This window comes from Gracilinanus agilis, chromosome 3 (assembly GCF_016433145.1).
Source record: "Gracilinanus agilis isolate LMUSP501 chromosome 3, AgileGrace, whole genome shotgun sequence".
NCBI lineage: Eukaryota > Metazoa > Chordata > Mammalia > Didelphimorphia > Didelphidae > Gracilinanus > Gracilinanus agilis.
The window spans coordinates 524,207,632-524,221,316 of record NC_058132.1 but is presented as its reverse complement, the minus strand read 5'-3'; the positions used below and the strand labels follow the sequence as shown (position 1 = coordinate 524,221,316).

At 37.1% G+C, this 13,685-nt stretch overlaps 1 protein-coding gene across 1 annotated transcript in view; it reads left to right on the top strand.

The window, feature by feature from the left end:
- Window positions 1-13,685, top strand: part of PCCA (propionyl-CoA carboxylase subunit alpha) — a 618,789-nt gene that overhangs the window by 237,596 nt on the left and 367,508 nt on the right. Inside the window, exon 9 of the mRNA XM_044669343.1 lies at window positions 704-806. Within this exon, the coding sequence (XP_044525278.1) occupies window positions 704-806 (103 nt within the window). The remainder of the gene's footprint in view (window positions 1-703; window positions 807-13,685) is intronic.

The following is a 13,685-nucleotide window of genomic DNA, read 5'->3' as shown; positions in this document are numbered from 1 at the left end:
TCAAGGGTTCAGGAATGATTTCCCTCAGAAAGAATTCCCTCTCAGAGAGAAATAGTATTTCTCTCTTTAAATCTTTCATAACAAACTGAGATCAAATTGCTTACCATTTCCAGGAAGGGGGAGTGAAGGGTAGAGAGACATTTTGGATCATGTAACTTCAGAAAACTTATGTAGAAAAGTGTTATTCCGTGTAATTGGTAAAATAAAATATATTTACAAAAAATAAATCTCATAGGAATTTATATCTCTTCTAGGCACTTACTTATTCTAGTTAGCATCAGTGACTATATTTTATAGCTAAAACCTTTTGATGACCTTTTATATCAGTGTATCCGAGAACCAGTTTTTGAGCTTTTCAGTTGAGTATGTAAATTTTAATGGCTTTTTCCTTATAATAATGTAATATCTTAATAGTGCCTTCAGCATTTACAAAATTCTACATTTCTCCTTTGTTTTTCATTGAGTAGCTTTAAAAATGGCTAGATTTTAAGAAGGAATACACAAATATTAAAAATTTTGCCTTTGCAGAATTTTAGTTTTGTATCATAAATGAATTTTGCTTCTGGAAATATATGAATTCTTCCTAAAATAGCCTAATGATCAGTGAATACTTTAAGTAATATTAAGATAAATCTAAAACAGAAAAGCTTTTAGTAAAAAAGTTTTTTTTTTCTTAATTTAACTTCTATTTTTCTTTTTAAAGGGATGGTTTTAGATTTTCATCTCAAGAAGCTGCTTCAAGTTTTGGTGATGATAGGTTACTAATAGAAAAATTTATTGATAATCCACGGCATGTAGAAATCCAGGTTAGTACATTTGAAATTTTTTTCTAATAAATCTTAAAAATGAGAAAATTTCCTTTTCCTTTAAGGCTATCAACTATAGATTGCACTGGTGTATTTGAAAACAAGGTGCCTATTGGCAAGCATGGAATAGTTTATTTATCAGATCTATGGATGAGGGAAAGAACTTATGATCAAATGAGAGTCAGAGAACATTACAAGATGTAAAATGAGTAATTTTAGCTATGCTAAGTTTAAAAGTCTTTGTACAAATAAAACCAGTGTAGCTAAGATGAAAAGGGAAGCAACAAACAGAGAAAACATTTTTTAGCAAATTTCTCTGACAAAAACCTCATTTATCAACTATATGGTGAAATGAGTCAATTTTATAAGATACTAATTTTTGTCTCTTTATCCTTAGTACATAGTGCTGTCCAGATCCTTAAATTTCTGTAATCACATTAACTTTCAAAGATTCAAGCATCATCTTTATGCAAATGATTTCAAGAGCCATATATTCCATCTCTGTTGAGTGACAACCAGATATCTCCTATACATCTCAATGTCTGTAGTCATCTCAGACTCAACATTTCAAAAACAACACATTGGTTTCTTCCTATAACTACCTCATTAAACTTCCTCATTATTGCCCAGACCACCATCATCCTGGTGTCATCCCTTAGTTTTAGCTCTCATTTATTGCACATGTCCATTACCAAATCTTGTCATTTCTATTTATAAAATATTTTTAGTGTAGTTTCCTTTCTTTCTATTCATACAGCCAAAATTGTAGTTCAGGCCCTCACCATCTCTTTCCTGACAGTAGCCTTCTAAGTGTCTCTTTGCTTCATGTATCCTCCCCACTCTAGTTTATCCTTCACTCAGATGCTGCAGTGGTTTTTCTAAAGTATAAGCCTGATCATATTAGCCTCCTTCTCACTGAGTTCTAGTGGCTTCCTTTTATTGTCAACATCAATTATAATGACTTTTTTTTGGCATTTAAATCTCTTCATAACTTGGCCCTTTCCTTTCCAGCCTCTTATACCTTACTCCTTTCTGTAAGTGTTGAGACATTCTGGCCTTTTAATAGTTTTCACTTTGCATCAGTTCATAGATGTCATCCCAGGTTTCTCTCCATTTTTTCTTATAGCTCAATAATATTCCATCACATTTGTATATCATAACTTGCTCATCCATTTCCCAATTTATTGGGACTCCCTTTGATTCTCATTCTTTGCTGCCTCAAATAGTCATAAATATTTTTGTGCATCCATAGAAATTTTTTGCTTAGGATTCATCCTTCCTTAATTTATCCTCCCTCTGTTTCCTCCACTTCCCCTTATCCTCATTCCTTTTATATTTCTCTATGGAATGTATTTGTATACTAAATTATATTTATGCATGTATCCATCAACAAACATTTGTTAAATACCTATAGTTTTCCAGGTATTGTGACACGGGCTAGGGGTTCAAATAGCAAGAAAGCCAGTTCCTAAAGGATTTTACAAGATTTCAGTCTACCTAGGGGAAGAGAATACACAAAAGTAAGTTAAAAGGGGGAGAGGGAATGAAGGGACCCAGAAAGATTTTGTACTTCTTGTATCAACCTGTTAATTCCCTTTCTAGTTCTTTTTTCTATAGCTCTTATATTTTCTTCATTTTTTCCCTCAAATCCTCTTATTTCATATATAAAAAGCCATTTTACACTCTTTTTAAAAAAACTTTTGCTATATCATTTCCAGGAAATCTAATTGAGTTTATTCCCTGTTTTCCTTTGAGACTTTGCTTATAGATGTTTTAGAGTCATTCCCTTCTGGGTTTGAGTCTTATTTTCTTGCCTTTATAATAACTCTTTATGGTGATATTCATTTTTTGTTTGCTTCCAACCTGCTTCCCTAATTTTGGACTTATTAAGGCTAAACTCTGTTGCATTTGGCTGGCTGTTTTGCTGCTTTCTTGGGATATTGAGGGTTATGTTATTTTGTGATTTTGGTGTCAGGATGGGAACCTATAAAGCTTTCAGTGCTTCTCTTGATTGTTGCCCTCCTTGTCTGAGCTCTGCAAGTTCATGGTTTTGGGTTTGTTTAAGAATACACTGCCTGCTGGACTTTGCCCCCCTATTAGCTAGTGAGCCCTTTTAGTTCAAAGTGCTGGAAGTAGAGGCTCCTTCCTTTTCTGGCATTCCTGCCCTCGTTATTCCTCTGCAGGTTGTGCTGTATACTGGAACTGAGACCCCACTATGTTTCATCTCCTTGCCTTTGTATTGTCCATCTCCCATCCCTAAAATGCATCTCCTTTTCATGTTTGTCTATTAGAAACCTTCCCTCAAAATTTTGCTCAGGATCTGTCTCCTGTTAATGCTTATCCTGATCCTACTACATTGTTAGTGTTGCCCTGTGAAATTACTTTGTGTTTACTTAATATACATTGGTTTTACTTTCCTGTGTACACATTGTAGACCACCTGTTCTGGGCTGTCCCTTACTGAGGCCATTTTCCTGCTAATTTCTGTTCATTATTGGGAAAAAACAATGAGATGCCTTAATGTCATTTTTTAGAGGTCCTGTGCTCTTTTCCTTGATGCTAGGTCATAGTGTTATTGCCATATACTTGAGCTATCCTGTGTGACCAATGCTGGGACTTGAGTCCTCCTATCTTGTGGTATACCTGAGGCTAACGCCTGGAAAAGGAATCCTATGGCCTTATGCCACCCTTGTGCTTGTTTAGAAGGAGCTCCTGCTGTGGTCTGATTGTACATTTGTGTTAGGAGAAAGATATCAAGTAAAACAAAAAACAACTAAGGTAGAGACTTTCCTAGACCCGTACCTGTGCTGTTTCTCATGTGAACGCAGATCTTTTTCACTGGCATTAGAGAAATTCTCCTGAGGCTGGAGCTCTTTACTTCCTGGTGCCTCACAGGAAGCTCCAAAGAGAAGGAGAATTAATTTTACTTCACATCTCAGAGTGAGTGTGAATTAAACTTATTCAGCTGCCTACTTGTCCTCAGTGTGTTATTTAAAATCACTTGGGATATTTGGAACTACATTTCCCATGGTCCAACGGGTTTCCTGTTTTAGATTACGTCTTCAAGGTGAGGGAAGGCTTTAAATATTGGGAAGTGACTTTGAACTTCCTCTTTAGCTACCTAGGTGTGTGAAGATACAAAAGGTAAAATGGCTGATGCGGGAGTTTGAATAGGTTTCTTACAGGCTTATGGTCGATTTATCTCTATCAGCATGGCTTTTATTAAAATACTATTCTCCCTTTTAATCTCGTCCATCATCATTTTTACAAATAACATCAGCTAATTAAATGGGGATACATTTGGCATATTTATCTATATCCACAATTCTAAAAATGTCTCTGGGTTCCTGGAGAGAATTTAAAAAATTAATTTATTTAGAATATTTTCTATGGTTAAAATGATTCATGTTCTTTCCCTCTCCTCTTTCTTCCCTCCTCTCAGAGCCTTAAAGCAATTCCACTAGGTTATATACATGTATCATTGTTTAAAACCTATTTCCATGTTATTCATATTTGCAATAGAGTGGTCATTTAAAGTCAAAATCCCCAATCATATCCCCATCGAACCATGTGATTGATCATATGTTTTTCTTTTGAGTTTCTACTCCCACAGTTCTTTCTTTGAATGTGGATAGCATTCTTTCTCATAAGTCCCTCAAAATTGTCCTGGATCATTTCATTGCTGCTAGTAGAGAAGTCCATTACATTTGATTGTGCCACAGTGTCTTTGTGTATAAGGTTCTCTTGGTTCTGCTCCTTTCACTCTGCATCAATTCCTGGAGGTCATTCCAGTTCACATGGAAGTCCTTCTGAAGAGAATTTAGCATTGTTCTTTCAAGTGTTTCCCCTAATGGCTTGTATCAGAGAATTACAACAAAATCAAAGCCATAAAGTTATGGTTAGTCTCTCAAATTCCAAATAAAAAAAACAAACAAAAATTATTTTTTTCAGTTCAATTGTTAGATTCCTAAAATTCCAGCTATTTGCCTTGGCTTGCATCTCAGAATTAGTAATCAGAGATTAGTCGGTCAGGTGGCTGGCTAAACACAAATAAAATTAGAGGACTGAGAAGTACAATTTTAGTTGCATTATTTCCAAAAAGCCATTCAAAACTATTTTATACAGCTATGCCTCATTTAAAGCTGGTAAAATCCTATTTTTAAAATCCTTGAATGACAATGACGTTTAGCAAAATGAAGGCATCAAATTGGTTGAACTACATAGTATAACTCCTGAATTCATCTTTTCTTAATGAAAGGAAAATCTCTTTTCCTTTATAAGGATGAAGGGCAAAGGAAAGAATTTGGGGGGACAGAATGTTGCATGAGAGGAGCATGAGACAAGAATGGCAGTTGAGGGAGCAGAGAATTCTGGGAAGGATTCCTAAGAACCAAGTCTTCAGTTGGAGGAGCTCAAGGAGAGTGGAAGCAGTTAGCAAGCTCTGAGGGAACTGAAGGCAAACCTGTGAATTTCCTCTACTGGAATTGAAGACCTGATACCCTGTTCTTTGTCAGCAGACATATTCTCATGTCCATGATCATTCTGTCCTTTGGGGATTTCTGGACTCCATCTGGTAGCAGATCCCCCAAACCCCCGTTTCTGTCCTTACCTTGCAGAGAGATCCTATACAATTGAATTATGGTCATAACTTGTAGACTAGACATAGAAATAGAGGGAAGGGCAGGAGAAGCTTTGGGTTTGGAGACTGAATGGGCTCCCCAAAGTGATGGAGCTGGGGGTTAGACATGAAGGCAACCAATTTCCTTTGACCACTCCCATTATTAGTCACCCTGATACTTTTAATAAATAACCTTTTGGCAGTCAGATAGCATTTCAGGATTATTGAGAGACCTCATCTCATGTGGAAGCCTTCTCTCCAAACTTTTTTTTTTTTTTAATTTTAAACCCTTAACTTCTGTGTATTGACTTATAGGTGGAAGAGTGGTAAGGGTGGGCAATAGGGGTCAAGTGACTTGCCCAGGGTCACACAGCTGGGAAGTGTCTGAGGCTGGATTTGAACCTAGGACCTCCCATCTCTAGGACTGGCTCTCAATCCACTGAGCTACCCAGCTGCCCCCTCCCTCCAAACTTTGAGGGCTGGCGTACCTTCCCTGGTCATCTAGGTGAAAACCCCATCAAGTGACCCTAGTATTAGTGGCTCCATAAGAGTGGGAAGAGAGAATTACCATACTGTCCCATCACTCTTTCTCACCTGATCCCTCTCCATCTCAGCCACTAATACACTGTTCTCTCCATCCCAGACTTCTAATTTAATTTCTTCAGTTTACCATTTTGAAGGTGAACTGAGGTTGAAAGAGGCTTAAATCAGTCTGGAAGGCCTAAAACAAAATGTGCCAAATTAATCCTCAAGAAACATTTCTTAAGAACATGATCTCTTTCTCTTTTTTTAAAAATTTATTTAGAATATTTTTCCATGGTTACATGATTCATGTTTTGTTCCCACCCCTCTTTCCTCCCTCCTCCCAGAGCTGATAAGCAATTCCACTCGGTTATACATGTATCATTGTTCAAAACCCATTTCCATGTTATTCATATTTGCAATAGAGTGATCTTTTAACATCATAGCCCTAATTATATCCCCATCAAACTATGTGGTCAATCATATGTTTTTCTATAGCGTTTCTGCTCCCACTCTTCTTTCTCTGGATGCGAATAGTGTTCTTTCTCATAAGTTCCTCTGGATTGTCCTGGATCATTGCATTGCTGCTAGTAGCAAAAGACTTGATCTCTTTCTGAATAACCATAGGAAGTTTATTCTCTAATGTACAAGAAGTGGAGGATACTCTCAGTAAACAATCACCATTTGCAAAGGAATTGCCAAAGTGAGACCAGAAGCATGAAGGGCATTTTAGGTTCACCTTCTCTGGCAGTGCTCATCTCCTACTTCAAAGAGCTCATTATGTTTTAGCCTCTACCAGTCTAGGACAGTTCAACTAGTGGCTCTGATTGTGTTCAGTCACCTAATAGTTTTGGTTCAATATTGGAACAACATGAGACAATCATTCTTTTAGGAATTAATAAGAAAATTTACTTAGCCTTAGCGGGAGGTGACTATTTAATGAAGTTAGGCATTGGGAACCCTTTGAGTTGATTCTAGCTAAGTTAACAAATCAATAACCAAATATCTGAGAGCCTCTCCATTTCCTTCTGACTGCTCTGTACTCAGATAATAAGGAATTGATGTCAATAAGTCTCGAGGAATGTCTCAGTATTTTTTAAGGAAAAGTCCAATCTGACTTTCGTGGGAGAAAAGGTTAGGATATTGCTCCTAGAATTTATTTTATTTGTCTGAAGATACTATTTTATTTTTGTCTATTTATTCTTAGCACTTAGTGCTGTGCTTGACCCTTAAATTCTTTTTGAGTGAATTGAAAAAATGAATATCATTCATTAATAATTTTATAGCTTTTACGGTGTTTGAGTATTTGAAACCTATAGTAATAATAGAGAACATTTTTATTGTGTTTTAGGAAAAAGTCATTTTGCCCAATACTTATTTTTATGTTTAAGGTACTTTGTTGTAGTTTATATGTGCTTCTGTCTTCTACATTTTTCTATTCATATAGAAATGTAAAAGTAGCTTTTAATATCCAAAAATGAATGAAAAGTGGGAAAAAAATGGTGTAGGCAGTAAGTACCTTAGTGGTTAAGACAGTGATTCCCAAAGTGGGCGCTAGAGCTCCCGGTGGGTGCTGCAGCAATCCAGAGGGGCGGTGATGGCCACAAGTGCATTTATCTTTCCTATTAATTGCTATTAAAATTAAAAAAAATAATTTCCAGGGTAGCGGCTAAGTAATATTTTTTTTGGAAATGGGGCGGTAGGCCAAAAAAATTTGGGAACCACTGGATTAAGAGGAAACAAAGATTTTTGACTAGTAATCAGGGAAAATTAATCAGGATTTTCTATTTTTGCAGGGTCTTAAATATTGGTTAAGATTTGGATATATATTGGTAGAAAAAGAGAGACCATTCCAAATCAGTGAACGTTGATACTGAGTTAGGAAAGATAACAACTAAGTAATTTTGAACCTTTAAACATAATTAAGCTCTTGTTCTCTTCATACAACAGATCAATTAACTTTTCTCTCAAAATAAATAAATATATCTTTCTACTTAAATAAGCCAAATAAATTGTATTTATTTTTTACTATTTTAGTACTCTTTAATGTAGAAGTTGTCAGGTTTTATGTAATACTGTCTATGGCTCTCTGATATTTGAATTGTTCCTTCTGGCTGCTTGTAGAACTTTTCCCTTGGTCTGGGAATTTTTGAATTTAGTATAATAGCCCTTAGATATTTTGTTTTAAGGTCTAATTCAGGAGGTGTTTGATGGGTTCTTTCAAATTTGATTCTCCCCCACTTATTTAAGGATATAAGGGCAGTTTTCTCTGATGCTATCTTGTAATATGGTGTCCAGGTTGTTATTGTTTTTTTTTAATTACAGCTTTCAATATTCTGGTATTTTTTTTCCAAATAGCTTAAGTATTTTATTGGTTTGCAACTAAGCTTGTTAACACTATATAATGAAAATGTACAAAGGATAACATTGTAGTTTTTCTGGTTAGATTTAAGTCAAAGACATTCATCAATAGGCAGTCTGTAAATGTGACTATTCCAAAAGGTTTCTCCATGCCATCTGATTAAGTGTAATTGTCTCTGAATATTATCTGCCCAGAAGGCATTGGCATACATTTGAACTAAACTCAGCATTTAAGCCCTAATTTAAAATTCTAACCTATATTTAAACTAAAAACATTAAACTTTCAAGAAACAATAATAAAGGAAACAAGGCATTGCTGTGGAATATGGTCCTTGAAAAGTCACAGTAAAAAAAAAGTACACTGAACTTCCACCTCCTCAAAACAGAGGTTACTAAGTTCCAGGTTAAGATGGCGGCAGAGTAAAAAGCAGCTCTTAACCTCTCCCAACTGAAACATATAGGACTTCTCAAGGAGACATAAAAAAAACCCAGTCGAACGAAGGGACCCCACAACAGGGTGCAGCATGGAAGGTACGTGGAATCGGGGCTTTTCCATGCTATAAAGGGGTGAAACAGCTCTCATTAAATCACGGGCTGAGCAACCCCCCCCCCCACGCACCCCACCTATAGCGCCAAAGCCAGGTCAAAAGAAATAGAGCAAGTTTGGGGCACCCATCGAGTCATTGGCAGCTCCAGGGCCTGTTCCTGAGAGCAGCAAGATTTAGGACCCCAAAAAGCTAAAGAACGCACACAGACTCTGAGTGAGGACACAGAGCGCAGGCGCAGGTGGAGACGCGGGCAGAGGCAGACACAGGCGGGAGCGAAGGCTCTGAAACCCTGAGTGGGGAACCGGTGCAGACGGGTATACGACTGTGGAAGCAGAGCCCTGAGACTTGTAAAGGAACCTCCTGCAGAGGCTCAAGCAAGAGGGTCCACCAGGGGGCTTGACCTTGGAAAAAACCAGACCTCAGACCTCAGGAGCCAAAAGACCACAGACAGACCCTGAGCACGAGGATAAAGCTGAGGAGAGGCTGGTATAACAATGGCTACCCAGAATCAGGAAGTCCAGAAGAGAGAGAGAAAGATTAACAACAAGAAGAAGAAATCTTTAACACTTGACAACTTTTAAACAGAGAAAATCCAGACAACCGAGCAATCAGAAGGGGAGAAAAAACAAGCAATCACATCTGAACCCTCCCAAGATAATGAAAACTGGTCACAAGCTCTTGAAATGTTCAAAACTGAGATGACGAGAAAGTTGGAAAAAATTTGGTCAGAGAAATGGGAAGTAGCCCAAAATGAAATCAGGCAAGAAAATAACAGTTTAAAAGGCAGAATTTCGCAATTGGAAAGTGAGGCAAGTCAACTGAAGACCAGAAATGACCAGATTGGAAAGGAAAACCAAAAGATTATAGCCGAAAACCAGTCCTTAAAGGCTAGAATTGAACAATTAGAAGCTAATGATCTCTCAAGACAATAAGAACAAATAAAACACAGTCAAAAGACTGAAAAAAATAGAAGGAAACATGAAATATCTCAATGAGAAAGTGACAGACCAAGAAAACCGGTCTAGAAGAGACAATTTGAGAATCATTGGTCTCCCTGAAAAGGGAGAAATTAATAGAAATTTGGACTCCATACTAAAAGAAATTATTCAGTAAAATTGCCCTGACATTCTACAACAAGAAGGCAATATAGACATTGAAAGGATCCATAGATCACCATTGACATTTGATCCAGATGAGATAATGCCCAGGAATATAATAGCTAAATTCAAGAGTTTCCAAGTAAAAGAAAAAATCTTACAAGAAGCCAGTGTTATAGCCAAAAAGCTGAGACCCATAACTAACAACTTGACAGCATCATACCCTGTTAAACAGGGGGGTTTGGATAACGTCATGCTCGGCTCAAGCAGGGCAGTTATTTCTGACTCACAGTCCCAAGGACACAACTCATCTCTGGCTGACAGTCCCAGGGACACCACTCCTCCCTAGACAGAACAGCCTTGAAGATTCCTAGACAGAAAAGCCTTGAAGATTAAGAATCATATCCTGTGGCACCTGGAAACATCCCTACTCCCTCTGTCTTGCCATTAGCTAACCCTAAGACAAAGGCACCTATATCCTAGAAACATATATATTCCCTCCTTTGAATGCACCACTTGGGATTCTCTTGCTGAGTTCCCCCAGCGTGCAGTGGCAATAAAGCTTTCTCCTGCTTTGATTGCATTGTCTTGTGTGTTCCTCTGTTGGCCACCCATTTGAACCCTAACACCAGAAAGAGACAATTCAAACATCAAGGAGCACCAATCAGGATCACACAAGATCTGGCAGCCTCCACGCTAAAAGACCGCAACGCTTGAAATATAATATTCAGAAAGGCAAGAGAGCTGGGCCTGCAACCACAGATCAACTAACCATCAACATTGACTATATACTTCCAGGGGAAAGTATGGACATTCAACAAAATTGAACATTTCCAAGTATTTGCACAGAAAAGACCAGGGCTAAATGGAAAGTTTGATATCCAACCACAAAAAGCTAGAGAAACATGAAAAGGTAAATAAGAAACAGAGGGGAAAGAAAGAAAACTCATAACTTTTTAAATTTGCCTTTTTAAGGGCCTCAGTAAGATCTAATTATCTGTATTCCTATATGGAGAAATGCTATGTATAATTCTCTGTAGTGAACTTTATTCATTATTAAGTATTCACTATTATAGTGGTCAGAAGAATGATTTATGGGGAGAGGGTGGAGTGCTGAATAGTCTAAGATGATATGGGGGGGTGGGAAAGAGGAGGGTGAATGGAGGGGGACACCAGGAGAAACTTGAGAGAATAAGAAAAATAGGATATTCTACTTGTAGTATAGAGAGAGAGTGTCATATAGTTTTTTCTAGCTTTGGCTGAGTTCTAAAAGCAGTTAGGGGTTTGGAATCTTGAGGAAAAGACAGTTGGTTTGGGTCTCCCGTGGAGGGAGGTTGTCTAACTAGCCAAGCTGCCTCCTTACCTATCTGTAGAATTGAAATTTAGCCTAGCTTTGAAATATTTATTTAAGAAATTGTTATTTTGGATAAACCCTTTATATCTTCCTTCCCAATATTATTTCCTACCTTCCTTCCTTTACCTTATATGTCTGTGGAGTTAATAAGGAGAGTAATTTGAGAAGAGTTCAAATCTGTGAAGGGTTAATTATAATTGATAATATTAGATATAAAGAAACTAGTCAGTCATCATTTATACCCTTTAGATATCAAGAGCATTTTGTAAACTTGAGGTAAAGGCAGGTCCTTACTCAGACTCCATCTCTGCCTCCCTTCCCCCACCTGAGGTTCCTGAGACAACTGTTAGGGCTTCCTTTTGATCCACTTTCCTGACACATCAACCTTTAAAGATAATAAACCCTTTTGTGTTTTAACAGACTTATTAGTATAATTGATCAGTTAGTTATTAAGAGAGAGAAGAAGAGGGAAAGAACTAATATACTCTGGCCTTGAAGGGAAGCTGGGGTATCCATCTTGGAGGAAGGTGTAACTTCAAAACAAATCCCTTCCTGTGAAATTAAGCCCTACTGTATTTGCCTGTTAGATTAATTCTCCCTCTCCCTGAAGATCTTATTCCTTCAGTGTTAAACTCCTGACTTCAGCCCTATTATATCCTGAATCTCCTTATTCCAGCCTAACTGTACCCTTGATTTACTATCTTAATAAATCCCTGATAACCTCCTTTCAAAATTCCCTTGTACCACACACCTTTCCTCAAATTATCCCCATTACATACTACACACAAAGAGGACATGGGATGGGGAGGGGACAAATACTATTATAAGAAGGGGAGGAAGAGAGCATCAAGAGGTAATTTTTAAACCTTACTCTCAGTGTAATCAACTCGGAGAGGGAAGAGTAGCTATACTATCCATTGGGATATAAAACTCTTATCTAACCCTACTGAGAAAGTCAGAAGGGATAAACCAAGGGGAGCAGGGGAGTGGGGAGGTCAAATAAGGGAGGGGAGAAGAAGGGGGAGGGAATTTATTAGGCCTTCAAAAACAAAAACAGGGGAATAACAAGGGAGGGGCTAGAAAGGGAAGTCAATCAAGGGAGGGGATAAAGGATACAGGCTTAATAGCAAACCACTGGTTTAAAAGGAAATAGTTTAAGAAGAAGGGGTAGGAATAGGGGAGAATACAAAAATGTCAGCGAATGCACAGCTGATAATTATAAAGCTGAATGTGAATGGGATGAATTCTCAAATAAAATGGAAGCAAATAGCAGAATGGATTAAAAACCAAAATCCCACTCTATGTTGTCTACAAGAAACACATATGAGGCAGGTGGACATACAGAAGTTTAAGGTTCAGGGCATGAACAAACTCTTTTGGGTGTCAAATGAGAAAAAGAAGGCAGGAGTGGCTATTATTATCTCTGACAAAGCCAAAGTAAAAATAGATATAATTAAAAAAGAGAGGGAAGGTCATTACATCCTGATTAAAGGCAGTATAAACAATGAGGAAATAATACTGCTCAATATGTATGCACCAAGTGGCATAGCATCCAAATTCATAAAGGAGAAACTTGCAGAGCTCAAGAAGGAAACAGATAGCAAAACCATAATAGTGGGAGATCTAAATATTCCTCTTTCAGATCTAGATAAATCAAACCAAAAAATAAATAAGAAAGAGGTAAGAGAGGTGAATGAAGTCCTAGAAAAATTAGATTTAATTGACAAGTGGAGAAAAATAAATAGGGACAAAAAGGAATACACCTTCTTTTCAGCTGCACATGGTACATTCACAAAGATTGATCATGTAATAGGGCATAGAATCATTGCAAACAAATGCAAAAGAGCAGAAATAATAAATGTAACCTTCTCAGATCATAATGCAATAAAAATAATAATTAGTAAGGGCACCTGGACAGGCAAATCAAAAACTAATTGGAAATTAAATAATATGATTCTCCAAAACCAATTTGTCAAAGAAGAAATCATAGAAACAATCAACAATTTCATTGAAGAGAATGACAATGATGAGACATCCTACCAAACTCTGTGGGATGCGGCCAAGGCAGTACTCAGGGGAAAATTTATATCCTTGAGTGCATATATTAACAAATTAAGGAGGGCAGAGATTAATGAATTGGGTATGCAACTCAAAAAATTAGAAAGCGAACAAATTAAAAATCCCCAGATGAAAACTAAATTAGAAATACCAAAAATCATGGGAGAAATCAATAAAATCGAAAGTAAAAGAACTATTGAATTAATAAATAAGACTAGAAGCTGGTATTTTGAAAAAACAGATAAAATAGACAAAGTACTGGTCAATCTAGTTAAAAAAAGGAAAGAAGAAAACCAAATTGACATTATCAAAGATGAAAAGG